This window comes from Ambystoma mexicanum, chromosome 1p (assembly GCF_040938575.1).
Source record: "Ambystoma mexicanum isolate Mex_15411 chromosome 1p, UKY_AmexF1_1, whole genome shotgun sequence".
Classification (NCBI taxonomy): domain Eukaryota; kingdom Metazoa; phylum Chordata; class Amphibia; order Caudata; family Ambystomatidae; genus Ambystoma; species Ambystoma mexicanum.
Window position 1 is genome coordinate 182,427,299 of NC_090921.1, and position 27,643 is coordinate 182,454,941.

A 27,643-nucleotide genomic window follows, 5' to 3' on the forward strand; every position below is an offset into this window, starting at 1 on the left:
TTGCTTGCAGTGTTGATATAGAAATGGTGTTCTGGGCTACTCGCGGTGTTGATATAGAAAGGGTACTCTAGGTTGATCTGGGCTGCTTGCAGAGTTGATATAGAGAGGGTACTCTAGGGTGCTCTTTGCTGCTCCCAGTGTTGACATAGAAAGGGTACACTAGGGTGCGAGGTGGGTTGCTCGCAGTGTTGATATACAAAGGGTACTGTAGGGTGTTCTGGGCTACTCGCAGTGTTGATATAGTAAGGGTGCCCTGATCAGCTTGCAGTGATAGAGAAAAACGTCTCTAGGGTTTGATGTGGGAGTCTCACATACCAAGGAATTTACATTTTAAAATGTACAGCTGCAATTGTGGAGCAGTTGGGGCTGTTTTCTAGTTTGGCTAGAAACAGGTTTCTCAATAAATTGGAATAGAGGAAGAGCATGATGTGAGACTATGCAGATTACTCAATTGGCCTTCATCTGTATGACCATACTCTACACAAGTCCATATTCCCTCTAAGTGGTAGAGCACATGATCCCATCTCAACAAGCATTGTATAAGTGAACACCTACATTCACAGAGGAGGTGATTATAGGAGAATAAGAGTTGGCTAGATCATGGAGCATGACCCTGTCCCCTTGGCTGAAGAAGCACACTGTTCAAACCTTTGACCTCCCTGGAAAGGGCAATATTATGTAACTCACCTCTCTTGCAGTATCAATCTTTATCTCAGTCTGTTCACTAGTTTCCAGCTGCTCTACCACCTCTGTTGCTGTGAGCTTTGACTTCTGCAGTGTGTTCACCAGTACCACGTCATCAAGGAGAGATCCAGTTGCTTCGTTCAGTAATCTGATTTACATGAAAAAGGTAAACGCTTAGATAATAAATGTTCAGTTGTCAATGCCTTAGGGATGATGCATTACATTATTACTTTGCTACCTATTGTGGATTTCCTATTAAACTACGTCTAGCTACTTCTCAGATGGGAGGACAGTGGTCCTGATAGAAATTCTATTCATCAAGCAGATCCATTTTTCTTTAACTAGCCCCATAAGCCAGAATGGTTCGTCTAAACTTATAGCATCAGCTGGGGTACTACCTGGCAGCAAATAAAATACCCACTTGCAAGTTTACAACTACTAGTGGACACGTAATTTACTGAGGATACAGTATGCAATCGGGTGGTGGCGAAAAGTGTTGTTTGAGGTATTTACATTGAGAATGAAGCATCCACCAAAATATTGGTGTCTATTGGTAAGAAACGTCAGGCTTCATTAAAGGTATGGCAGTATGGGGGAAAAACAGCAGTTAAATGCTAGTAATGGAATTACCGCCACTTTACTGCCAGTTTCCTACGCTGCTATGCTACGAGTCTAGAGGTTAAGTGGAGGATTCACCTCCTTTGAAAGACTGGAGGGGAATCTTCCACTTTACTCCCAAAAAACGTCAGATTTAACACAGCAGAAGTACCACTCATGGTAAATCTGACACAAACCCCATGTCTAATGAATAACAAAACTAGGGATTTACACCATCATTGCTGCGAGCGGTGGTAATGGCAGATACATTTGCTAGTAAATCCAACAGATTTATTGTCAAACTTGTATTTAGGCCATTTTTCTATTGGAGGCATGGAAGACTGGCGTCACAAGGAAACTCTAGTCAAAGCCCTTGCAACCTCTATCTTTCAGACTCTATTTCTCTTCTATTGATACAAAGATATTGATAATGATAGGATCACCATGTAATCTGCCCATACTCCGCTACCTACGCTAACATTAATGAACCTACTCAGTCACCAGATCATCCTTTGCTCTCACATGGTCATTACCCTCCTGTCATGTCCAGCCTCCTCTTCTCCCTCTCCAGTAGGTGCCAAGTACTTCATTCACCTGAGTATTAAACTATGACAACTTCAGGATACCTTTTTTCCTTTACCCAGGGCTACCACAGTTACATCAGTAGGGTTGCCATATCCCTCGAGCACTGGGACTACCTGAGGATCTCATCCTCCAGCTCTTGGAGTTTCCGCTTGCCAACTGCAATGTTAATGACTAGCGAATCCTTCTGCTCCTCCAACTCCGGACGCTCCTTCCGCACCACAATTCCCAGGAGCTGAGCCTCCAATCCCTGAAAAGTAAGAAAAGATAAGCTGTTACATGGCTCCGAATATCACAGTGACATATCAATTAATTGAGAAACCCCAGAATTTGAATACTTCAAAGGAATCGCTTCATCTTTACGAGGAAACAGATTGTAATTGTTTTCACCCCTCGCCACGCCACTCATTTAAGCATGGATGACAAACATTTTTGGGTTGATGCTAAAATATGGTTATGCATTTCAGTCATGTTATTTGGAACAAGTTATACACCTCCTGAACTTACATCAAGTTAGTGAAAGTGTGGCATCTCCTCCATCCTCCATAACACAGCCATACGAATAGGACGTGTCTGATACTCTTTAGTCCATAGTCCCCTTTCCTCCATACTCCTTACAAGGGACGGGAGACAGAACCTTTTTCACCAGAAAAAATCATCTTCCCCTTTAAATTTAGAGGCACGAGGGGGTGTGGCCCAGGGAGCATGTGCTGCCCTGACTCCGTCCTCCGGCGCCACACCTCAGTCCCCATTGACGCATCGACAATAGATTTAGCATTGCCTAATAACACCAGTATTATTTGGGGGGAGGTTGGTGGGACATATGGAGGAAAGAGTATGTTAGTCACTACGGTGAGTAACTTATAATTACTCTTACCTCCCGTCCCCTTTCCTCCATACTGTATGGGCGATTACAACTGATTGTAGCCCCAGGGTGAAGAGGAGACCCTCCTTAAGCAAATAGGTTCCTGAGAACCGCCTGTCCGAAAGCCACGTCAGATCTAGAGCCAGCATCCAAACAGTAATGCTTGCAAAAAACCGAGGGAGAGGCCCAAGTGGCCGCCCTGCTTATGACTTGCCAAGGGACATGGCGCTGGAATGCGATGGCCGTTGCCTTGGCCCTGACTGCGTGGGCATGCCTGTTGACTGGGAGCAGCTTGTGCAGGCCCTCGTATGCTTCTTTGATGGCAGAGACCTTCCAGCGGGATATGGAAGCCTTCGAGGCCGGATAGCTTGGCCTCGAGCCTCTGACATTGACGAACAGGGCGTCCGATTTTGGGAAGCCCTTGGTCCTGTCCAGGTAGAATTTCAGGGCACGCCTGACATTCAGGCAGTGCAGGACTCTCTGTGCTTCGTCCTTGGGATTGGGAAAGAACATCAGAATGACTATTTCCTCGTTCAAGTGAAATGCAGATGGAACCTTGGCCAGAAATGCCGGGTGCGTTCGCATGACTACCTTGTCCCTGTGAAAGGTGGTATATGGTTCTAAGGTGACCAGTGCCTGAATCTCGCTGACTCTGCGAGCCGAGGTAAGGCCGACTAGTAAGGTCGTCTTGATGGTGACCAGTCTAATGTCCACGGACGCCCTTGGCTCGAATGGTTTGTGCGCCAGGGCGCCCAAGACTATATTCAGGTCCCACACTGGGTGCGGTCTCTTGACGGTCGGATAGAGCCTTGTGAGACCGGTCAGGTGTTTCTTGACGATAGGGTTGGAGGAGGAAAAAATGCCTTCCTCTGAGTTCCTGTAAGCCCCAATGGCTGCAAGGTAGGTACGGCAGGTGTCGACCTGTACACCCGAATGAGCGAGGTGCGCCGAAAAGAGAGCACGTCGTCCAGATTGCAGGCCAGAGGGTCAATTCCCTTGGAGTTTGCCCAGAGGCAGAATCTGGGCCATTTGCTCTTGTACCGGGCCCTGGTGGCTTTGCTCCTGGCGCCCTGTATGATGTCCAGATTGGCCTGTGAGAGGCTAAAGTGTCGAAGCGTTACCTGCTCAGGTACCACACTGTGAGGGTTAGTTTCCCTGGCGCGGGGTGGATGATCCTGCCCCCCTGATGTGCCAGAAGATGCACTGGGCCCATCTGGAGGTTTATCGGGGGCACCTCCGAGAGGTTGAGGAGCTCCAAAAACCATGGTCTGGCCGGCCACCATGGAGCAATCAGAATGATGCGGAGCCGGTGCGACTCCTTGATCTTGCAAAGGACCCTGTGGATGAGGGGATTAGGCGGAAGGGCGTAGGCCTTCATGTTGGTCCACTGGAGTTGAAATGCGTTGCCCAGAGAGCCGGGGCCCTGACCCTGCCAGGATGCTAACAGGGGGCACTTCTTGTTGTGCCAGGTGCCAAAGAGATCCCCCTTGGGTGGGACCCCACCTGTTGAAGATCTCCTGAATAACGAGGTAGTTTAGCTGCCACTCGTAATTGCCTGCTCCCAGCCTGCTGACCTTGTCCGCCTCCAGGTTGGATTCCCCTGGGAGGTGGACTGCCGAGAGGTAAATTTTATTTTCCAAGGCCCATTCCCACATGCTGATCGACAGTCTGCACAGAGGAGGGGATCTGGTGCCTCCCTGCTTGTTCACGTAGTGCATGCTGGTCGAGTTGTCTGTCTGGTTGAGGACAACCTTGCCCTTGAGAAGTGGTAGGAATGCTCTGAGCGCTCGCCAGATGGCGTTCAGCTTCAACCAACTGATGTGGTATTCCTGCTACTGTCGAGTCCAGGTGCCGTGGACCGAGAGATCGTCCAGGGTGGCTGCCCAGCCCGCGAGCGAGGAGTCTGTGATGATGGTGGCCTGCGGAGAAGGCGGCCGGAAGGGCTTGCCCGTCCGTAGGTTGCAATACCTGGACCACCAAGTTAAGTCCAGGAGGAGAGATGGAGGAACGTTGATCATTTCGGATTGAGGCCGCCAAGTGCAGCTGTATCCTTCTCATCCTTAGCCTCGTGTGTGGGACGGCTAGCGGAACCGCCGCTAGTAGACCCAGAAGATGTTGATACCACCAAGCCGAGGTCACTTCTCTGCTGAGGAAGTGGGCAGTGGGTCTCTTGATGGCCGAGATCTTGTCTTCCGACGGGAAGACCTTCTCGGAGCACGTGTCCCAAATGAGTCCCAGGAACGTCAGAGTCTGCGTAGGGAGCAGCTGTGATTTCTTGAGGTTGAGCATGGGAGGAGTGGTGAACCACCTCCGGAGATGTAGCCCTGACGAGCCAGTTATCGAGGTATGGATAGATGTGGAGGCCCTGCTCTCTGAGGAGGGCCGCTACCGCGTTCATGAGTCTGGTAAAGACCCAGTGGGCCGAGCTGAGGTCAAACGGGAGGACCTTGTATTGGAAATGGTAGCCCATGATCCTGAACTGTAAGAAAGAACGATGGGGCTGCCAAATCGGAACGTGTAGGTACGCGTCCTTCAGGTCTAGGGAACACATCCAGTCTCACTTGTCCAATGTCTCCGCTATAAAAGCGGGCATAACCATCTTGAATTTTTGCAGTGGTAAGGAGAGGTTGAGGGTGGAAAGGTCTAGCACAACTCTCAGGCCCGCCTGGTTCTTCTTCTGAATGGTGAAAATCCTGGAGTAGAAGCCAAAGCCTCACTGGGAGGCTGGAACTTCCTCCACTGTCTGGCTCTCTACGAGTGAACGGATCTCTGCCAAAAGAGTTGCTGTCCCAACCTGTGGGAGTGGAGGGGAGGAGGGAGGAGAGGCTGGGATGGGTAGGCAGTACCCCGTGGATACTACAGAGAGGATCCAGCGAACTTCTGGCACCAGAAATGTGCATGGAGAGCAAGCCTGCACCCCACCAGAGACACGTGGACCCAAAAGGGCGTGTCATGCCTTCTTTCCCTCGGAGGCTGAGGCTGAGGAGGGGGACTGAAAAAAGCCCTTATTCCCCCCTGCCCCTTTTTGTCGTTTGCACTGGTTTGAGACAGCGAGTGGTCCGGCTGACTGGATCTGCATTCCTGGAAGCCGCGGAACCTTCCATATGTACGACCCTTCTCTGAGCGCTGCTGAGATTGGGTGTAAGATTTGGGCATGGTCTTTGTAAGAATGGACAAGGACCTTGACGTTTGTAAGCTGTTCTTCTTTTTGTCCAGCTCTTCATCCGTAGAGGAGTGGAAGAGGTAGATCTAGAATGCGCTCCTGAACGTCCGGGTTGAATTTCGTCACCCGGAGCCAGGCTGTGCGCCTCATGTCCATGTCAATGCAGATGGCACGGCCCGAGGTATCGATATGCGCCGCTGTGGATTCCATGAGGTCATGCGCCATGAGCTTGGCCTCCACTAGCCCCGCCTTAAAGCGTGATTGGCACTGGGAGGGGAGTTCCGGGAGGAAGTCCACAATTTCCTGTCATAACCGTTGGTTGGCGGCAGCCAGCATGGCATCTGCGTTGGCCTGATGCAGGTGCAAGGAGGTGTTGGAGTAGATCTTCTTGCCGTAAGCCTCCAAGATATTCTCCTCCTTGCCTAGCAGCGCCTCAGAGGAGGCGGCTGAGGACGACTGAGGCTTGGAGTAAAGTGACACTGCAGCGATCACCGAGGAGTGTGGTGAGGATGGGTCGAGAGCAAGAGCGTGTCCCCCTCCATCTGCCTGTACTTCGCGTCCAGGCATCGGTTGACTGGCTGGACTGAGTGGGTCATGAGCTAACCCTTCTTGGCCAGGGAGACTACTTCAGTTTGCAGTGGAATTCCCGTGCTGGCAGAGGGGGCCTTGTGAGGACTTCAGCCAGAACCCCCTCTGCCGACTGTTCGGCCTCGGGCCAGCAAGGCGTTCATGGAAGGCCCTGGCTGAGGATGGCGTGTCCGGAAACTCCTCCTCGTCCGTGTCCTGGGAATCCGGAGGATCTTGTGGAGGAGGAGGGGTAGATGCGCCGGAGGCTGGGGTACAGAAACGGCAGCCGGAGGCTGTGGAGGAGGCGGAGTGTCATGCCTGTGTCCGGTTGTCCATCAACAGCTGGCACAACTACGGGCTTTCCCATGTCTACACCAGGAACTCCCAAACCTTCCATGCGTCCAAGTCACACAGCCTTCAGAATTGCAAGGCCATTCTTCATGCACTGGAGACTGTTTGGAAGGGTGCCTGGGAAGCGCCGTCATTAAAGGGCATATTACGTCCGAAATAACGCATGTTGACAACATTTCTAGAATGCATGCGTATCTGCCTTGCTTAGATTTGTTCACTCGCAGTTGTTATCACGTGATGTGTTTGTTATGACGTGAGCGTGTGTCACGTGATACGTATTTAAAGAAGCAGTTGCGGGCATTTGGCGCTTCTGATCGTTTTACGTTGGCGTTCCGGAATTTGAAGTTTCCTTTCCGCGGCTTCAGTTTTCCTCCTTCCTACAGCGTTGTTATTCCTCTCGCTCCAGTACCGCTAAGCAGCTTCTTCTGCAGTCCAGCGGAGCAATTACTTTTCCTGCTGCGTTGCAGCCTACAGCCCGGAGCCACTTGTTGTTCACTCGGCTCCCGCTGCCGTCACTATCCTTCAAGGCAGGAAATATCAGACGGCACCCTACTTAAACCTTCAGTTCCTTGCAGAGTCGGCAACTGTCCCCTACGGTGGCATTGGGCTATAATACATTCTTTAGACGGAGTTTGACTACCTGTTACAGCTACTCAGGAGCTGTCACTCATTTCCCACAACGGCGTCTGACCTCCTGCTTCAGCTTCCCTGCTCTTCATGAGGCGAACTACCTACTCCAGTTCCAGTTCAGGTGGGGACAACTGTTGTGTTAGTCTACCTATTTCCTGTTATCTATTAAATATAGAAGCAACTTCCCAGTTTCCATATTCAAGGTACTCTGAGGGTTCTTTCTGCTCACCAGCTGGATACTTCTTATAAGGGCATTCTATTCAATTATCTGGAATTTTACCCACATCATTCCTTCCTCTGAGATTCCCTTGGAGAGTTGTGCATTGGACTAATGGACGCTATCCTGATATGCACCAACCCAATTCTAGTGTGGCCCTTGTTCCGCTCGGGTTAGCTTCCTCTACTAACTTCCCTCCTTGTCGTTGTACCTTTTGGAACTATTTGCTGATCTTTTGGAATCTCATAGTGGCTGTCCTGATAAACAGATTAGTGTAAACTGGATGGGCGCTTAATGTCAGTTACTGCAATTCAGGTCCTTATGTAATTCCTTTGTATAAACAGTCTGGTGTCACTGTTCCACACTTCACACACACGCCCTTTCCACTAATAGCTCTCTCTGACTATTTGATTCACAAGTCAGAGAGTGTCATTAGTTGGAAGGTCTCACTTGACGACTTCGTGCCACGTCAGATCAAGGATCTCAGGACATCTTCGAGTGTATCCTTTTTGGTTACCTACCTGTATCCTTTTATTGGTTTTACTGGCAACCATATCATAACACCGAGGTTGCGGAGTTGGTTGTGGAGTCGGAGGAGGCGGCTGCACCAGGGTCAGGGAGCCCGATGGAGGCGTCTGTGGTGCCGCTAGCATGGCGGGGAGCATTCCCTGACTGCGCCCTTGATGATGACCCCCATCTGAGGAGACCTCATGAGGCCAAGGAATTTGTGAAATAGCACCTCCTGCAGGGGGTCCCGATGGGGTAGCGGGGGAATGCTGGAGCCGCTGCGTACCCAGTCCGTATGGACGCATGGGAACGTTGCCCTGTGCATATGAAGGGTAGACTGTAGGCCACATACCTGGTTTCGACCAGTCCCACCTTGACACTCGTTCTTCACCGAATTCGTGGAATGGTGTCGGACAGGTGCTCCTGTCTGGCACGGTGGCCATTTTGTCGAGCTGCCTGCGACGTGTTGCCCAGCCCGCTGGCTCCGGCCTCGTCCAAGACTCTCGCATGTGGATAACGAGGCCTGTCCTGCTCCTTGGGTCTCGGCCCAGTAGGTGTGACACCCTCAACCCGGGGGTCGGTAGAGCTGCATTTAGGCGCCCCCTCTGACATATTGCTGGTATTAGGGCATAGCCCCTCGGACGTATTGTCGGTGTTAGGGCGTAGCCCAGCGGCCATTGCACTGGTAGAAGGGCGCAGCCTCTCGGGTGAAGGCCCGGTACAAGAACCTTCCGGTCCCTCGACACTGCGTCCGGGAAGATCCGAGGACCTCTCAACCCGAAGGCCGGTAGCTGTAGTAGCCTCGGTGCATGTGCCAGTGGAAGGACCTGGCCGGTCCCTCCCGTGCGGGAGAGTCCCTGGGAAGGAGTCTCCCTTGCGGGGTGCGCTGGAAAATATTGGCCCTTCCTTGGGCCTGGGACGATGCTTCACAAAGTTCTTGAGATCCTCTCGAGGCGACTTCTGGAAGAGCTCCCTCCACCTGGCTAGTCTGTTCTTCAGCGCCTTCGAGGACAGCGAGTCACACGCCAAACATGATTGCCAACCATGGTCTGGGCCAAGGCAATGTAGGCAGAGGGCGTGGCGGTCTGAAGTTGGGAAGAACCCGTTGCAGGATGGACACCTGCTGAACCCTGTAGAAGTCAGCATGCGCCGGGGAGCGCCGTGATGCCTGAGGACAGAGTACCTGATAGAAAAGACAAAAAAAAGATAAAGAGAAGAACTATCTACGCGTGGAATTACATGGCGGAAACCAAATCCATGAGCGCTGGTGATTTCGGCCCGTTCCCGACGGTGCGGAAAAGGGGACTGGGGTGTGGTACCGGAGGGCGTAGTCAGGGCAGCGCATGCTGCCCGTGCCGCGTGCCTCTAAATTTAAAGGGGAAGAAGATTTTTTCTGGTGAAAAGGGTTCCGTCTCCCGTCCCTTGGATGGGACGTAAGAGTACTATATTTAATTTATGAGTTTGGACACTTTTGATTTGTATATCTGTTTTTCATCATTTTTATGATGTGATGTATATTATATATGTTCTGTTTATTATGATGCTCTTTTCTCTCAGAGTTTAACTGATTAAAATTGCTCAGTATAAGTGCTTGTGTTGTCCTGCACTCTGTTTTTGACATTTTGCCTTTTCTTGTTTACATAACAGTCTATCACAGGGCACAAAGTTCATTATGCCTTAATTTTCTTTTTTTTAACACTAAATCAAACATTTAGGTTATAAGGTCCACTTTGCAGGTGGATTTCAGGAAATATGCCACACAGGCACTATTGAACCACTTTTGCATGTGAAGGAGTAAAGGGATTGACAGCTTTCTTATAACTGTAGTTGTCCACTGTTGACGTCTTTTATAGATTTGCATGCTCCTTTCAATAGTCCGCCATTATCAGGAAGGGAATTCCTGGAATTCATTTACAAAGTGATAGGTTCATAGGCAGTGCTATTTTTTCAGATGCCCATCTAATGTATCTGAGGGTTTGTCTAAACAATAGGTGGATGAGTTGTGAATCTCCACACCCAGTGGTAATGTTAGATTCTTCAATATAGGTATGAATTCTGTAGCAAACAAACATCATTGTGAATCCACTTAGACATCAGCATTAAGGTCTTGCAATGGAGCATTCTCATTACGGTTACAATGTATAACATTTATGTAAGTGTACTGCCCTCTAACAGCAGACGACACTTGCTCAGCCTCTTTTTCTGCTTCAGGTGGTCTATTGACATGAATGACATTACCAAGCCACTCGCCACCAAAGGTGATAGCACCCAAAAAGGATAATCTTTTAGTGCTGTAGACTGTACCAGCCACACAGGAGGAATCAAGTGAGTGTCTTGGCACTGAAGCTGTGTACATCATGCATGTTGCCAGACCTCCTACCAGCACCAATGATTCTCTCAACAATGACTTCCTGAAAATGGAGCAGAGGGAAGACTATGAAAGGATCTTAATCAGAGGTGCGCCAGAATCGTCAAGTGAGCCAAGGACAGGAAAACACGGGTCTATAGCATCGGACCAGGGGGATTTTCTAAGCGTTATGTTCTCCCTGCAAGGTGAAATAGCAACAAAAGGCTTGGATCAGTGTGGTATCTCACCAGAATGCTTGACAAACAACCTTGTTTGTCTCAGTCACTGAATGAAGCTTTGTCACACTAAAATGGCAGACACCAAAGACCTGAACCTAGCTTACAACAAACCTAGATAGAAATATGAATATTAGCATGCACCACACTCCGGACTCCGAACCCTAGCTTGCGTCGCATCTAGATAGAATGTGACTGTTAGCATATGCCACACTCAGATGGAATTCTCAAGTTTAGTCTGCACCAAATCTAGACAGAAATGTGACTGTTAGCAGGTGCCACACTAGTATGGAATTCTGAACTTTAGCCTGCGTGGCATCTAGATAGAAATATGACTTAGCAGGTACCGCACCTAGATGGAATCCCACAATTGCAAGGACGGCAATGCCAACTAACCAACAAACTAACAATTCCACCCCTGTGCATACATCACTCAAACTATAACCAAACACAACCACAAGCCTAAAACACAGCAATCCGCACAAACTTCACAACAATGCAACAACAAAACAAACCACACATAGACTTGCACAACAGCACACAATAACTACGGACCATAAAACACCCCAAGCTCTGCCAACTGACCCACCGGGCTGAGGCTGTCAACACCACATCACTACTCTCTTGCACTTTTCCAGCTTATTCCCACTAACCCACTCCGTCCCCTCCCCTTTTTCAGAGCCGCCAGTGCGCCAGGGGACCGCTTCAGTGGTGATAGTGGGCGGTACAAATGTCCTTTAACATTAACATGTTATTAAGAGGTGATACACTGGAGCCATCAGGTAAGTCCTTAAGAAGTTCCTTTATTAGGTGCAAGCTACAAGAGGACAGGAAAGGTGTAGGTTTACATTAGGGTAATACGGTACAGAGAACAGGACAGGAGCCCACTGGCTCTCACCACCCAGGCTCTCATCTCCAACTGCCTGGGTGCGGAATCTCTTTCACATCCAAACATTCTCTGCACTCATACAACATTCTTACAGTGACATCATAGATCAGGTAATCAGGAATGACAATACACCACACCTATGTTATGCTCATCCTTATATAACAGTTTGCATTATACTACTTATGCATTTATGCGCCGGGAGAACTCAGAAAAAGCATTAGGCAGTCCAAGCCATTTTTCCTGATTTAAAGAATTAAATGTTCTCAGAACTAAGCGGAATGGTTTGTGATGATCAAAAACAAACGGGTGAAAAATCGACTACGGTGCTCCTACTCTATAGTCCCCTTATCTCTGTACTGAAGGGATGTCCCTACATTGGGATGGGAATGAAGCCTTTTTACAGAATTAAATAAACAAATAAACTGGATGTCGTAGCAGGTGTACATGGGTAGAGCTTAGCCGGCCCGTCATGCCTCAGCCCTGGGCTACGCTTGCCATTCCACTACCACCAAAAAGGCTGGGGACATGCCTAGGGTTAGAGGGGTTGGTGGGTGCAGTGTATGGAGGAAAGAACACTGGGGAGTAGGAAGACAGTGGTCATTGGTGATTTGCTGTTTATAGCCCAAAGCTGTGGAACAGCATCCCGAGAGAAATCAGAGCTCTTGATTCTCTTCAGCAGTTCTGAGGAGCCCTAAAAACCTTTCTATATAAATGAGGGACCACCTGAGGCCTTCGTGATTTCTACCCATCTGAGAATTCGGCCCCTCTCGACTATTTCTTATCCGGCCTTACTGTTTGCTGATTTTATCACCTGTGTCTATATAAGATTAGGTACGTCTTTTTTGCACTATACAAGTTTCTCAAATCAAATCAATCGTTACAGAGTAACTTTTACATACTCATACCTCCTGTCCCCTTTACACCATACTGATGGAGATTAAATGACACTATCCATCTGGCCATCAAAGCGTTTGATTCGTGTTTGTCTGCAATTTGGGCTCCATAAGTGACAAACAGTCGTTCCAACTTACTGACATTACATGATCTCTGAAAATGAAATGTGCATGCCCTACAGATATCAAGACAATGCAGGGTCCTCTCAGCTTCAGAATGAAGATCTACAAATTAGACACATTTCTTGATTGATGTGAAAATCCAAAAATATTTAGTGAAGAAGGAAAGAGTAAGTCCTAAGCACTACCTGTGCCTTGTAAAGGACAGTATAGGGTTAACTGTATAACAAATCCTGCCGTTTATATTCTACTAGTTACTATAAGTGATTGCCACAGGGAAAGCTGTTTTCTAGGAGACTAAATTAATGTCAACTAAAGACATGGGTTCAAACTGTCTGAGGGCAAGGGCATTAAGATAACAATCAAGTCCTAAACGAGATGAAGGGATCTCACAGATCGATATAATCTCATAATGCCTCAAAAATCCTCTTGCTGAATGGATTTGAAAAAGAGAGATCTAATCTGGCAGAACTGTGATAAGCTGCTAGCGACACAATATATGTCCTGCAAGATTCTGATGATACACCTGACTGAGCTAGATCCTTGATGAAAGAAAGACTAGATCCAAAGAAGCCTCAAGAGGTTCTTTCTTGTAATCTAAGTACCAGTGACAGAACCTAAGCCATTTGTTTTGGTACTGAGCGATGGCAGAGTTCGTTGTCACCACCTTTAAAATTGAAAGAATCCTTTTCGGAGAGGCCTTGATGTCCTAACACTAATTTCTCATGCACCAAGAGGCCACCTTCAGTGATAGACTCAGCTCCCTGCTGACATAGGAGCTGAGGCGATCTCAGTAGTAACCGGGATTGATCAGCTCTTAGAACCAGAACGTTGTTGACCAATGTGGGGCTATTAGAACCACCAGTGCATTCCTTGAACTTCCTGAGCACCCGATGATATATATGTATGTGGAGAAAAGCATACATAGAGAGCTGGCTCCAAGACAGATTCATGGCATTCCCTTCCAAAACTGCTCCTCTCTCCCATCCATAAAACACATTCTGAACTCCCTGTTTCTCTGGGTAGCAAAAATATCTATAACCCCAATTTTGGAAGATTGGTATGAGGATTTCTTTCTGCAATGCCCACTCATGGGATTGATGGTGACGTCTGCTGAGCCTGTCTGTTAAATAATTGCTTTCTCCAGGGAGATGGGCCGCCCAAAGGAAGATTCCATGAAAGGAACCCCATTTCAAGAGCCCCAGGTCTAACAGACATAGTTGTCACATTTTGACTAGTCATGTTGTCCATCATTAAAGACACTTCTTGTCACGCTCCGGGGAAGCTGGCGCCTTTGGAATCAGTGGAGACATCACCTCCATTGATCTGTGCCATCATGTAGCCTCATTACGGCCACATTGCGGGGTCGGTCGTCGGTCGGTCGGTCTCTCTCTTTCTCCCTCTCTCCCCCCACTCTCTCACCCTCTCTCCTTCTCCCTCTCTCCCTCTCTCCTTCTCCCTCCCTCCTTTTCCCTCTCTCCTTCTCCCTCTCCCCGCCAGCTTTGCTTTCTCTTTCTCGCTGGCTCTCTGCCATGCTGTGCTTTCCTGGTATCCTTTTCTTACTATTCAGGTCTCGTCCTGATCTATCCTCTTTGGGTCGGCTCCCCCTTCTCCCACCGGCAGGTCTCTGTGCTACTCTGGGTGCCTTCCGCTCCCTCTTTCGGAACGACCTTTCTCAGACCGTATTGTTTGCATCCATAGTATCGCTCGGAGGGAATTTTCCATTTTCATACTTACAGTCTGCTTGGAAGTTTTGCATATTCTCTCTCTCTTCTGCTTACCAGACCTGGATACCGTAACCATCCACAGGAATCACCAACCTGGACTCATATCAGCAGATTGTATCCCTGGCAACATTACAGGTTTGTTTTGCGCCTGGAGGCTTTCTCCCCTATTTTATGGCTACTCCGGAAGTGAGGTCACTGGCCTGCCGATATCTCGCGCCCACAGTGGCTTCCTTCCGTGGTAGGCCTTATCTACAAAAAAAATATATATATATTATTGGTTCAGAGGAAGGAAGAAGATTATGTCTCCAGAGTCCATCTCTTCAGGTGAGGAGGAAGAAGAGGACTTTGTGACTGAGTTTGACGATTCAGAGGGAGACCGTGCTCACACTTTTTCCCCATTCACAAGAGTGAGAAAAGTCCTCTGGACTCCCAGCTCAGACAAGCCAGATGCTGAGATAGGGATATGCATGCACATCATGTAATCTGAGGATGGAGGCCACCACAGTCATCAATTTGGTGAAGACTCTTGGCGTTGCATTTAAACCAAAAGGGAGAACCTACTACTGGAATTGATGGGCTCCTACTTAAAAATTGATGAACTTGTGATGGAGAAGCCAAAAGGGAACATGAAACAATATATCCTTTAGATCCACCGAACATATCCAATCCCCCTGAACAAGGGGAGACTGTATATACACTGAGGTGATAATCTTGAACTTTCGTAGGGAAGGAAACAGATTGAGAAGCAAGAGTCCCAGAACTGTGCTTGTGTCCCCATCAGCCCCCCGTCCCCGAGTCTATTTCTGTATGCTGAACAGTCTGGAGAAAAATCTGGAATAGCTCCCTGAGAGAGAGAAACATCCTAGCTATCCTTCAAGGAAAGGAGGTTGTACATTTCCTTCCACAGAACTTCACTCACCGCTTGAAAATAGAGCAGGCTGAAATGGGATGGTGGAAGAAGATGCAAACATATCTTGAGATTCCTAAATTGTCAGGCTCCCTGGTACGCGGCATGCATTATAGTCCCTGGAAATCCCTGTACCGCTGTTCACCTCTGTCTACAGACAAATTTAATGGTATACACCTGAGAGTCACTTTGTTATTTAGTTATGCTGACAGTTGCTCTAAGTTGGTTGGGACATTACTTGGATTATTCAGAAGGCTGATGTCTTCCATGGCCAAATTGGAGAGAAGAAACTGGACTCTTGATTGGAAGAAGGCGAAAAAAAGGACTTGCCTGAGCATTCTAAACTGTGTTTCATTTAGATTAGTCCCTCGAGTAGGTCCTGTTTTGTTTGAGTACCCATTTTTAGGCCTAAAGAGTATCCAGAGAAGAAGTCCCTTCAAGGGTGCAAGGAAGAAGAAGAGTAAGACAATATCGGGAAAGTAGGAAAAGCAGAGATCACCTTTTCAACTTAAATTAAGTGATGCGCTGGAGTAATATAATTAATATCAGTTTGTAAATAGAGTGTAAATAGTTATTAGGCAGAAAATACCTTGTGCTCTTATCTGGAGGTTAATATAACCCGAAGTAACTTGTTTTAGCTGTAAAATGTCGGATTAGCCGACTCGCTAGTGTAATTAGAGATAGGGATCTGTGTTTTGTTAATGCATATACGCGCTTGTAGACAAACAATAAACAGTACGATGTTTGCATCGTTTACGGACTTCTTCTGACTAAAAGTTAATTGCGTAGAGTTGCCATCGGGAAAGTGTGAGTGGAATGTCGATTCGTCGAACTCTGTAGTGGTAACTGGTGAAGTGAGAGAAGGCTCCTCTGCGCCATGTTTCAGAGTGGATAGAAGGAAAGGAAGAAGACTCTTGTGCTCTGCAGTGGTACCGGAGAAGAGAGAGAAGACTTCTCCCATGCCACATTCTGTAGTGACGAGAAGGAAGAGAGAGAGGAAGCGCCTCATCAGCAATTGCAGCGAAGGTACGACGCGCAGTGTTTAGGCACAGCAACTGTCATTTGGTCTTTAGGATTTCTACAGTCAAGAGCCGAGACTGATCAGTTCATGTCCAAATTGTCCATGGCTGATAGTAAAATGATTTTGTTTTAAGGTTCGTCACACAGCAGGTGACGTTAAAAAGGTACTGAGGAAACCAAAATCCACAGCAGGTGATGTTAAATAGGTACGGAGGAAACCAAAATCCTTGTAAATAGTTTAAAAAAAAGAATTATTGGGCATTTAGGATAGGGCGGTAGTATCCAGCACAGCACAATCGCTGCAGGCAAAGCAGGTACAATACAGTCAAAGCAAAAACCTTGGAACATGAAGTTGTTACTCAAATGTCATAACTAATCCCTGGTAAGGGTATGTTTTGGTGTCAGGAACTTTTGGGAGTTTTTTCAGGAAAACAACTCAGGAAGAGATTGCAGGAATCTTGTGTTCGAGGAAGCAATGAAGGATTCATTGAAGTTACAACACGCAAAGGGAAGCATTCCTGGTTTCACCTACAGTAACCTTCATTATCAACATATTTAGTAAGAGGAGAGCTTTCACGTCCCCATACTGGAATTTTCAAGTCAGAATACATTTCTCTTAGCCTCCTGCAGAGGAACCTCAGGTACGGTTGCTAGTCAATGGGTTGAGTGAGGAAGGTGGCGTAAGTCAGACATGGTACCAAGAGAGATGATGACAGACAACAAAATTGTAATTCAACAACTTTATTTATATTCAGGTTGGTATAATGCCTAACTAACCATATGCTATGGTGTGATTTCCCTGCCTAACTCAAACTAAGGAAAGTCTGTGTCGGGAAGTCTAAAAGCAAAACCTCTGTGTGTGTCATAAAACCCTATGTTGTCCTCACAACTACATCAAACTAGTGTAGGAATGTCCTCAACCGAAATCTGTGTTCCAAAGCAAACATTTTCAGAGAGTGTTAATTCAAATCTCCATGAAGTCAAAGTTCTCCAATCAAAGCACAACACAGTTCGAATATAGTTTCTTCTCAGCCAGGACTGCTCCAAATCTGAAGTCACTTTTTAGTACTCACAAATATCACAGTTCACCTCAAAACGTCTCCCTTCCCCAAGTTCAAATGCAATACGAGAGTTCATACAACACTGTTGTCTCAGGATTCCCTTCCCCAAGGTAAAACGTCTCCAAACTTTACTTCTCAGGGTTCCCTTCACCAAGAGTCATGCTTTCAATAGCTGCTTCAGCAGCTCTTAGAAAAAACAAAGGGTCTATGTGACCCATCCTTTGGTTATTATCACACCTCTTGCCACTAGTCAGCCCCTTTCTGACTTCTGGTCTAGGTTCAGTTGTCGGACCACGCAGTCCACCCATCACAGGTCATGCAACCAGAAGCCAACAGTCTTACTTGTAAATTAGCTCTTGATAGTAGTAAAGTGGACATATGGAATCCCAATGGTTTAGGCACAGTTGTCAGACCACGCGGTCCACCCAACATAGGTCACGCAACCACACGTTTTCCTCAGATGATGTTCCATGACTTACAAATTCAAAGGTTACTTGAGGTGTTCCTTTGGCAAGAAAATAGCAGGATACAGTTTTAGTTAAGTGGGCCACGCCAGTCCTTCTTGCCAAAGCTTATTAAAGGTTCACTGGATGGGCTTACCAGCCCTGCTGCCACATTCAAGCTTAAAGTCAAACCTTCAGGCTCCTTTCCTCTTTTATCTTTCAGGCTTTCAAGTAGTGGCTCGATATTCAAGACTTGTCATAACATGTTAAATGTATTGCTTCAACTTACTTCGGTATTGAATAAATGTTCAATTGCAGGTATTTCATTCAATAGAGTAATTTGCTTTATACTTTCTCAGTATTTTGTTACAGTTCACTAGCTCACAGCGTCGCTATGACACTCCTGTAACACCTTTCAGTGTACTCCTGTGGCTCTCGCAGCCTACTCCTCCCTTTCTCTGGAAGCGGGATGCTCAAGGCAATGAGCTTGACTTGCTCGCACTTTCTCGCTTCCATGACTCCTGCGGCCTCCCTCTCTCCATGGAGAAGCGGGACATTCACGGCGGTGACCCTTTCTTGCTTGCCATTCCTTTTATGTGCTGTTTCTGGCTTTCAATTGCACTGCGAGGCTCTGGGGCTCGAGGAATCTACAATTCCCAGTTCCTCTGGGTTCCGCGAGTCTTCCGGGTAACTTGGTGGCGTTGGGGCTCCTCCTAGACCACCATGGCTGCCTCCATCTGCGAGTCTCCTGCTGCGGCTCACAACACTGCTTCTGCTCATGTTTTTTATACACTCTCTGATTATTAAGGGTCTGCAGGTAGTGCAAATTACTCTTAATTGCCTGATATGATATGATAGTTTATTGATATAGCGCCTATACACAATGTGTTTCAAAGCGCTTCATGGCAAGGGAGGGAACAAGGGGAAATGCAATGACATTCTTACAGGCCATGAACAGTAAGGATGTGAAATTAACTATCTTATTCGGCCTGATGACATTTCAGATAGTGCAAGAACTAAGACATAGATAAGGAAGGGAGGGGGAGAGAGGGAAGGAAATGGAAACAGACAGGCGACTACCGTACTAGGCCTGACAACATTTCTGGTAGAGCCGGAGAAAAACAAAAGGTGAGGGAGAGGGGTGCAGAAAGGGAGGGGAGGAACAAAACAAGCGACTATCATAATAGGCCTGACAGCGTTTCAGATAGTGCTGGAGGGACGGTGGGGGAGGGGGACAGTAAGGGTATGTTGGAGTGACAGGTGAGTTTGCTATCATACTAGGTCCAGGGACAATTCTGATAGAGTAAATGCATAGAAGGAGTAAGGGGAGGAGATAGGAAAAAGGGAGAGGGGAGGAGAGAACAGAGAGTAAGCAGTCAAAAAGAGTGGAGAAGCAAGAGGGGAGAGCAAATACAACCACAGAAGTCAGTAGTAACATATAATGTTGCAAGCCAGGATACAAGATGAAGATGGGAACAGTGTGATTCAGGGCCACCAAGAGTACAAGATGCAAATGAAGTCCAGCATGAGTTGAGATAGGGTGACGCACCGTGAATCAATGAAGCCCACAGAAGTAATAATCATCATTGGCCACAAAAGGGTGATGGTGAAACCAGAATGTATGAGGACAGATGCCTGTATGTGCGAAGGTGGGGGGCACAAGGGAACAACACTGGGGGGACCAGAGAGGGTGGGGATGGCCTGTGGGGACAGAGGGTGTAAACACATGTTGGTGCATGCTTACCTGCTGTTTTAGCAGGGAGTCGGACCCTGGATCCGCCTGGTCCGAACAGGTCCAAACAGGAATTGCCCTTTTCTTTGACTGCCCTTCGCTTTGGATGCCCGGGCGAGAGAAACCCTTGATCCAAGAGTTAAGAGCAGGAAGGAAGAGGCAGGGCTAAGAAGGTGGGCGGGGCTTAGGCCAGGTGACCTAGATCCACTTACACCTGCCCCCTGCCCTTATTAAAGGGACCTACCGGATAGTTAGAGGCCTCCAATACTCTCTTCCTCGACCCAGTACCAAAGTGGGTTTTACATTGGGTAATCTGCAATACTTATAGTTGGCTCTTCTTCTTTCCAGTGCCAAAGTGGGTGTTGCAGGGATCAAAGGAACACGATAGATAATAGCCCATAAAGGTCGGGGGAGGGTTATCCTGATTGTCACATGGCTAAGGGGGATACTGTGTATTGTCCCAGGGTACTTTTTTCCTAATCTTTTTTCTCTTTCTAGTATGGCTGGGTTGATAATATCTCCTGTTGTTCCCAGGGTCAAGGGGACATGGAGAACAATATCCAATAAACGCCTCTTGGGCAGGATTTCCTTCCTCAAAGGAGAGTTTGGAATACTACATCTCACCTAAATACATCCCACATCCAATCCCGAAGGACTCTCCCTTCCCTGGTCACCTGCATAGAGGATCGAAGGGGAGTATATTTGAGGACGCCCTCAAGTTTCTTACAGTGGTAAGGAAAGGAAGACACACTCACCTTTTGTCTTTTCTCATTCATGCAGTTATCTGTCCAAGAGAGGAGGATCCAGAACCTGAGCTTTTTATTTTATCCAATTTCCCCTTTCCCCCAGGGGTGTTCCGAGCTCAGATGTGAATACAGTTAGTTTAGAGCAAAATGCTTTTGTGGGTCTGCGGGGTTCAGCAGCATCCGAGAAACTTCAAGGGCAGCACATGACATATATGAATCCAAGGGTCCACAATAATGTTTTTCCAGGCTAGGAAAAATGAAGAGTTAAGCAGCCATCCAGCAGATCTACAATGTTTCTGTATTCTCTGGTATGCATGCTAGAATACTTTACTGCTGCCTTCACTAGTAAGGGTTAGATCAGTTGCTCTTTTTTTGGTAAGCCTTCTCCGTGCACATATGTCAGCTCATTCTATATCTGTGCTGCCTCCCACTTGCAAAGGATTTCTGTCTCACCCACTGGTCACAAGCTCCCTCTAGGCACAATCTTCAGGCTCTACGTTGCTGTACAAACGTATAAACTCTTTAACGCTCTGGTACAACTTGTATTCTATGGTAACATACTATCATTGTATCAAGGATACTAGCTTCTACTGCAGTGTTAACTATATGCAAGAGTTGACGTGTTTTTAAAAAAAGAAAAAAAATTATTAGTGTTCTATTCACTTATCTCCTTGTGGCTGATGTTTCTTTCTGTAGTGTTTTATCTTGAGGTTTCGTTTGTTCTGATTAAGTTACCTCAACTTCTTCTCAAACTATGACCTTCTCAATCAATGTCCTGGATGAAAGGCAGTTTAGAATTGTTCTCAAAATTTCATACTACCTCATCAGACTCCTTTATCCAATCAGTTTTGCAATGAGTCTCCATCATCTTGGTAAGGGAATGGCCCACCACCCTGTAGGAATCTTAGCTAAGGAGAAGATGGCTTTTACCAACCCACACACTCTCACTCAAATCCCAACCAGAAACGCTACTCTAAATACCTTGATCATCCTCAACTCCGAGAACAAATTTTGCCTGTCTTTTAAGATACTTCCCTTGCAAGCAACTGACATTTTAGGACCCATAAAACCTTTGTGGTCTTCACTGTGATGTGAATGGTCAACCCTTGAATGTATTATCAGTGAGAAAGCTGGTGCATTCCACACATTCTTTACCTCAAACTCTGGGACAAATTGCTGCTGAAGATGGGCTTGTGCTAAGGGCCATACTGTGGCCATACCGGCTGGACACGGACTTTGTCCTTGCTCCCTGCTCCTTCTTGGCTGGTGGAATCATGTGCTGGGTTCTGCCTCAGCTTCCTGCTGTTGTCCTAGCTAGTTGGATTGGCTGTTCGGACATTGTTGAGACATTTTTTTTGTCTGTAGCGCTGACTCCCCAGGCAAATCTTTGTGTCCCAAGAGCCTTCAGGTGTGGAGTCTTCTGGCCTGGAAGTCAAGCAGCTTGTTGCTGCTACGCCTCAGCTCTGTCCGTGGAACATTCTACCCTGCTTCTTGCCATATGCCAGCATTATGGGATAGTTCCTTGCTGGCCGACTGCTCCTTTTGACTACCAATTCCTAAGTGCTCCTGTCACTGTCTTGATGGATGGAGGCTCTTCTGCCTCGTGGGTCATCCCTGCAGATACTGTATTTGCTGCTCCTAACTGGATCCAGAACTAAAAATAGCACCCAGCTTCACCACCCTCCAGCCATTCCTGAGAGGGCTGGTTTCTTCACATCCAGCACCTTAGTTCTTACACACTGGCCGCGGTATATTCTTTGATACTTTCGTCATGGGTTCCAAGGTCAGTGGGGCTTTTAGTTTTATTGACGGGAGTGGGTTGTCTGCTCCCTCTTCAATCAGCTGCCCTTGCTGGTTTGCTGCTTATCAAACCCTGGTCAACTCTTCATGGAGGTCTTCTCTGGAGTCCCGTTTAGATGGCTGTCCAGGATGCTGCACATGTGGTGTAAAATGAGAACTTGACTCATTTTTTCACATAACCACAGATGACTATGGGATTTGGTATAATTGCTTGCTATCCAAGAACTTTGGAACTCCTAAGTGACTTACCTGAACTGGGAAGCAGACATTTTTACAGGACCCCCCCATAGGGCCCTGGAGTTTTTAGGACAAAGACTGGAATTTTTTAACATACCAGTGATTTATAATAGGTTTTAATATAATAAATCACATGTGTACTATGTACTATAGAAAGTAGCAGTGTTAAGAGTAACTGATGAATCTCGCAACTCGTGTTAGGCAGAATCCTGTGCAGTTCCCTTAGGGAGCACTACACAAGATTAGGACTACAGGTGAGAGCAATAAATCCCCTTTGGTATCAGTCTGTACCACAAAGATTTAGTTGGTAGCTGTGGCTGAGCAGTCAGACTTATCTCAAGAGGGCGATGAGTAGTATTCAGGGTTTACACAATAGGCCCACTAGACTATGTAACAAGGAAACACTGACCAAAGCTTTGTATTTTAAAAGTATATATATATTTATTTTATATACTTCTAATAAACCATATGTATCACAGTCATCAAGCAAGTTAAATTAAGTGAAAGGAAAAATATACACACTCCCAAGTTAAATTGTAGACCCAGTGAACCCTGTGAAAACTGAGCAAAATGGCACAGTGACTACACACAAGGGGTCCTCTAACAATTCCTCACAAGGGAGGGAAAGCACAAGTTATATAGAAATAGATTCTTACACACCCTAGCAACACTTCCCATCAGTTTGTGAACCAGTTTAAGCAAGGCAGTGCATCAGTATAAGCAATACTTAAATGAAAACAGAGCAAAATGGCATTTCACAAGGTTTAAAAATGGGAAGGAAAGGGTAGTTAAAAGAAATAGGTGCACCACACAGTTCTAGCTGAGAATCAATCTAGAGAAAGCAGATCTAACAATTGTGACCAGAGTCAGTAGGACTGTGCCAAAGTCAGTTGGTGTTACGGAGAATTCTCATTTATGGCTAGTTTCCCTCACCTAGTGAGTCCCCCAGCAGCTTTGCTGGACTTCTGGAGTTTATTTTTTTCCATTTGGTAAGAGTGAGAGCTTTTTCCCCACTCTTACCTGTGTTTTGCTATGTGTTTCTACTTGTTTTTGTGATTGTGGACTTTGAAGTACACCACTTCAGTAGCCCCCTTTGTTTTGTGTGTCACACAGCACCTTCAGTACCCTGGCACAGGGTTGTCTTTGAGACTTCCCTCGACTCCATTTCTGAGGCGACTACTGTCCCCCAGAAAAGGGTAAAGTTACAATTAACTTTACTGAGTCAATCTACCACAGATCCAGTACACCTCATCTTCCATGGAGTACTGGAAAGGGTTAACTCGTTTCCCTTTGTATCTGTACCTCCTAAAGCATTGCTTCACTCTTTTGACATTTAGACTTGGCTGGTGGCAGCGGTATCTACCCTAATCTTTCTACCGCGATTATATTAGATAAACGTGGTACTGTTCTTGGCTATTATATTAGCCTCGAACATAAACCTGCTTGACCAAATCGTCTTTCTCTTGGCTCCGGTTGGGTTTATTCGCCATTTCTTTTTGTTAAAGTCCTTCTTGTGTTTTACTTTGCGCAGCAAACTAGGTTTGTCTTCTTTGTTCACTGTCTTTTGGCGGGCTTCTACCCAGAAACCCTCCTCAAGGTGCCTGGGTGTCTAGGTGGGCTGAATGTGAGGGAGGGGTGTAGTCACCCCCTGCACAGGGTATCGTAGGATACCCAAGTCGCACTTTGTCATGATTGGCCAGGGTAGCTGTCCGGGCTGGACAACCCCCCTGCTGGGAGATTGACAGCCAGGCTGTGTGAATGGGGGTTTTTTGCATAAAAGGCAGGTCTCTTGGGCTAAAAGTCAGAGAGTCGCCACTGGAACTACAAGGAACCGAAGAGAAGCGGAGAGAACGACGGCTGCTGCAACTACCCCTTCCCGGTGAAGCCCGGATGCAGTCCTGAGCTATCTGCCCTTCAACGACTCAGCGAAGATCCAGTCCGGAGTCTTCTTCCCTTGAGCTTGGTGGGGATAACCAGCTCATCTTCTACAGCCAGAGGATCCTCTTACGTGGTCGAAATCGCTGCACACTGCTGTAGTGGTCCAGATAGCCACCTGCCGAGCCTCTCCTGTTTTTAAGGAGCGCACCTTTTATTTCTTGTCGCTGCTGCCGGCTTCATCCCTGTGTGGTGCAGACCCCCTTCAGACGTCCTCCTTCACAACGAAAGCTCCAGGAATCATGGGTCGGCGGGAAACCAACAGGAACAACTACCATGGCACTAGCTGCACCACTGGAACAAGGTACTGTGTTCTGTTGAGGAAACTGGGTGTCTTCCCTCCTTCTTATAACTTTTGCTTCCGAACATTGACAATATCGAAGTACTTTTGGCTATGTTGAATCGTGAACTGTCTGACCGTGTGATCTTCGGCAACTGGCCCCGGTGTCTTTCGACCCTGGCTCCGGCCCTTTGACTTTTGACCTCCTGTCTCTGAGTGTTTCTTGATTCTGCCTGCCTAACCAAAATATTGCCTGTGATTTTTGCCTCCAACTCCCTCTGGGTATCTCAGGTGTTAAGTGTGTATTTGCCCCGGTAGCATTTCATGTCACGGATATGCGTTTGTTTAGTAGACCGAACTGTCAAAAAGTGATCGCAATCGTATTCGCGGTAACGTGTTTTGTTCATAACACCGGTTCATTCAAACACAGGGTACTTACCTTGAGACTTACTGTACAAAGTGAATTGGTTAGTTGTAGTATATTTAACGTGTGGTTTTTATTGAAGTTTAATAGAAGTGTTGTGTTTATAACGAATGGTTTAAAAATAAATGTACTTATATTTTTCTACCTGAAACCTTGAGTCAGTGTTTGCTTGAGTCACATTAATTGTGGTCCCTTTGTGTAATCTCTGCTACTGCTCATATACTCTTGAGATAAACCTGGCTGCTCCGCCACTGCTACCACTCTGACATAGTAGTTCAGGCTTGTACCAAAGGTAAAACTTGTATTGCCACCTGTAGTCTTAATTGTGTGTAGTGGTCCCTAAGGGAACTGTACAGGATTCTGCCTAACAGTTGGTACAGGGCAAGGGCCCAGGAGCAAAAATGTTCTTGTAGCTGCAGTCAAATCTTTGGTTAACAAAGTGGAAAAGGTGGATGCAGACGTTGAAAAGACAATGTTAAGAGAGAGGGGCGGTCAACCCAACAAGTAGGTAAAGGATTTAAAACACCTTTAGTGGTACCGCGACGAAAGGGCGGCCTGGCGAAACAATGTACGTTAAAATGGAGAAGTGGCTTCTGCGGTGGCGGTTGTTCCTGGTAGTTCCTGCAGTTCAGGTGATCCAGCAGAGGAAGAGAGGTTCTCGTCGTGGAGGAAGGTTCGAGTTACTGCACTACCCAGGGATGAAACCAGCCGCGGTGCTGTCCGACGAATAAAAGGTACGCTCCTCTAAATCGCGGTCCGGGTGGACTGGTGCCTGGCTATCCGGCCTCCGAGTACAGGGTACGGGAGATTTGACCAAGGCAGGTCCGGGAAGGTGATTGGCAAACTAGTTGGCCCCACCAGTTCAAGGGAAGAAGGCTCTTGCAGGTGAAGATCTTCTCTCGTCGTGTGGAGAAAAGTGGTGAGACACTGCAGCAGGGCTTCACCGTTGGTTCAGTCGTTGCAGATGTCTTTAGCTTCTCTCCTCTTCGGCTTCTTAGTTCCAGTGGCGACGTCTTGCTCTTCCAGTCCTCAGGACCCTGCTTTTATGCAAAAAGATCCCCATTCATACAGCCTAACTGTCACTCACACAGTGGAGTGGTCATCTTGGTGGGAGACCCTCCAGCCTATCAGGATATAGTGCGACATGGGTTGCTGAGGCAACCCTGTCCAGGGGTCCTACTCCCCCTCCCACACAATGGACCCACCCCAGACTCAGTGGCGCCGAAAGGAGGGCTTCTCGGCAGAAGCCCGCCAAAAGGACTAACAAAGGATCCCCGACCTGGGTTATGAGTTTAGAGGAAGACACGAGAAAGAAGTTATATTAAAGTTCTGGCAATAAAAACCTACCGGAGTAAAGTTAATATTAAAATACACCGGTGGTATGTTAGAGGCTGTCAGAAAAAGTGGTAGCCTCGAACAATGGGAAAATCCCATAGAGAAATATGCGCGGTAGAATATTTATGGTAGTAACCACTGCCACCAGCCAGAAACTTTTGAGAGAGGGACTGTATGGTACCCTCTCGAAAATGAACATAGGAGAAAAATTATTAACCCTTCCAGTACCTCCATAGTAAGATGGGTTGTACTGGTTTAGTTCATAGGATTTGACTAGTAAAGTCAATGGGGACTTTACATGCCCTGGGAGAGAGTAGTCAGTCCCAGGGTATGGAATCTATGTTTTGGGGGTCGCTACGACACCCCTGAGTCACTGAACTGAGGGTGCTGTGTCACAAGTGTGAATAAAGATGGTTCCTATGGGGTTGAGAAAGATCCCATAGGCATTAAACGCAAAAATAGCCTAGAACACACATAGGAAAAATGCCTAAGAGTGGGAAAAAGAGTCTCACTCTTAGCAGGTAAAAAAAGGAACAAACCATTCGAATCCAGCAAAACTGTTGGGGGACTCTATAGGTAAGGGTAATTAGCCATAAGATGAGAATTCTCCCCAACAGCTCATCATCAAATATTCCAACAAGAAACCAGACAGCTCAGATAGACAGAAGGTGTATGCCTCCATTTCATAGAGAAATGGTACAGTGAAACTGGCACAATAGCCCTGTCTCGAAAATGTGGCCTGCCTTCAATGATGATGCTGAGCTGGGCAACTTGACATATCTATGGACTGGACAGAGCCTTTCATAACACACGCACAGCCTTATGGATTTTCGTGTGAGTGAAAACCAATGAGCTTTTTATCCGCACCACATCCCTTAAAATGGCTGCGTCTAACGGGTCATCTGCTATCATGGCTGCAGCTTTCCTCTTTCTATGGCTCATCTACATCCATGTTTCATGCAGTAATGAAATACTTTCAGCGTCATGATAACCACTAGTGGTTACATTATTACTATTTGTTTCTTAAGGTGAACTGGTGTCTATTCTGGGCCAGTACTGTAATTCTGATTTTACTGTCCGTTATGAAGGCCCTTCAGGCCTGTTTCCTAAAATCCTCTAACCGTTATCCTCTCTCCTTTTTAGGAGTTAATTAGGCCTAATACTCACCTGTTAGGCCAGTCTCCTAGACTGTATGTTCTGTAGTGCGTTGGACCAATGACTCCTCCTTCTATTGTTGTTTATGAATATACAAATTAATGTTCCAAAGTACTTATTTGACAGTGTTTTTAATAATAATGCAATAATGTCTGCATATATATTACAGTATATTATGCATGGTCTATGCTAT

The 27,643-nt window shown here is 46.9% G+C and overlaps 1 protein-coding gene across 1 annotated transcript in view; it reads right to left on the minus strand.

Annotated features, from left to right (window-relative positions):
* The window catches only part of DNAH2 (dynein axonemal heavy chain 2), a 3,498,763-nt gene that overhangs the window by 447,966 nt on the left and 3,023,154 nt on the right, over positions 1 to 27,643 (minus strand). Inside the window, exons 72-73 of the mRNA XM_069646273.1 lie at positions 1,980 to 2,113; positions 688 to 832 (exon numbers count right to left, since the gene is read on the minus strand). Of these exons, the coding sequence (XP_069502374.1) occupies positions 688 to 832; positions 1,980 to 2,113 (279 nt within the window). The remainder of the gene's footprint in view (positions 1 to 687; positions 833 to 1,979; positions 2,114 to 27,643) is intronic.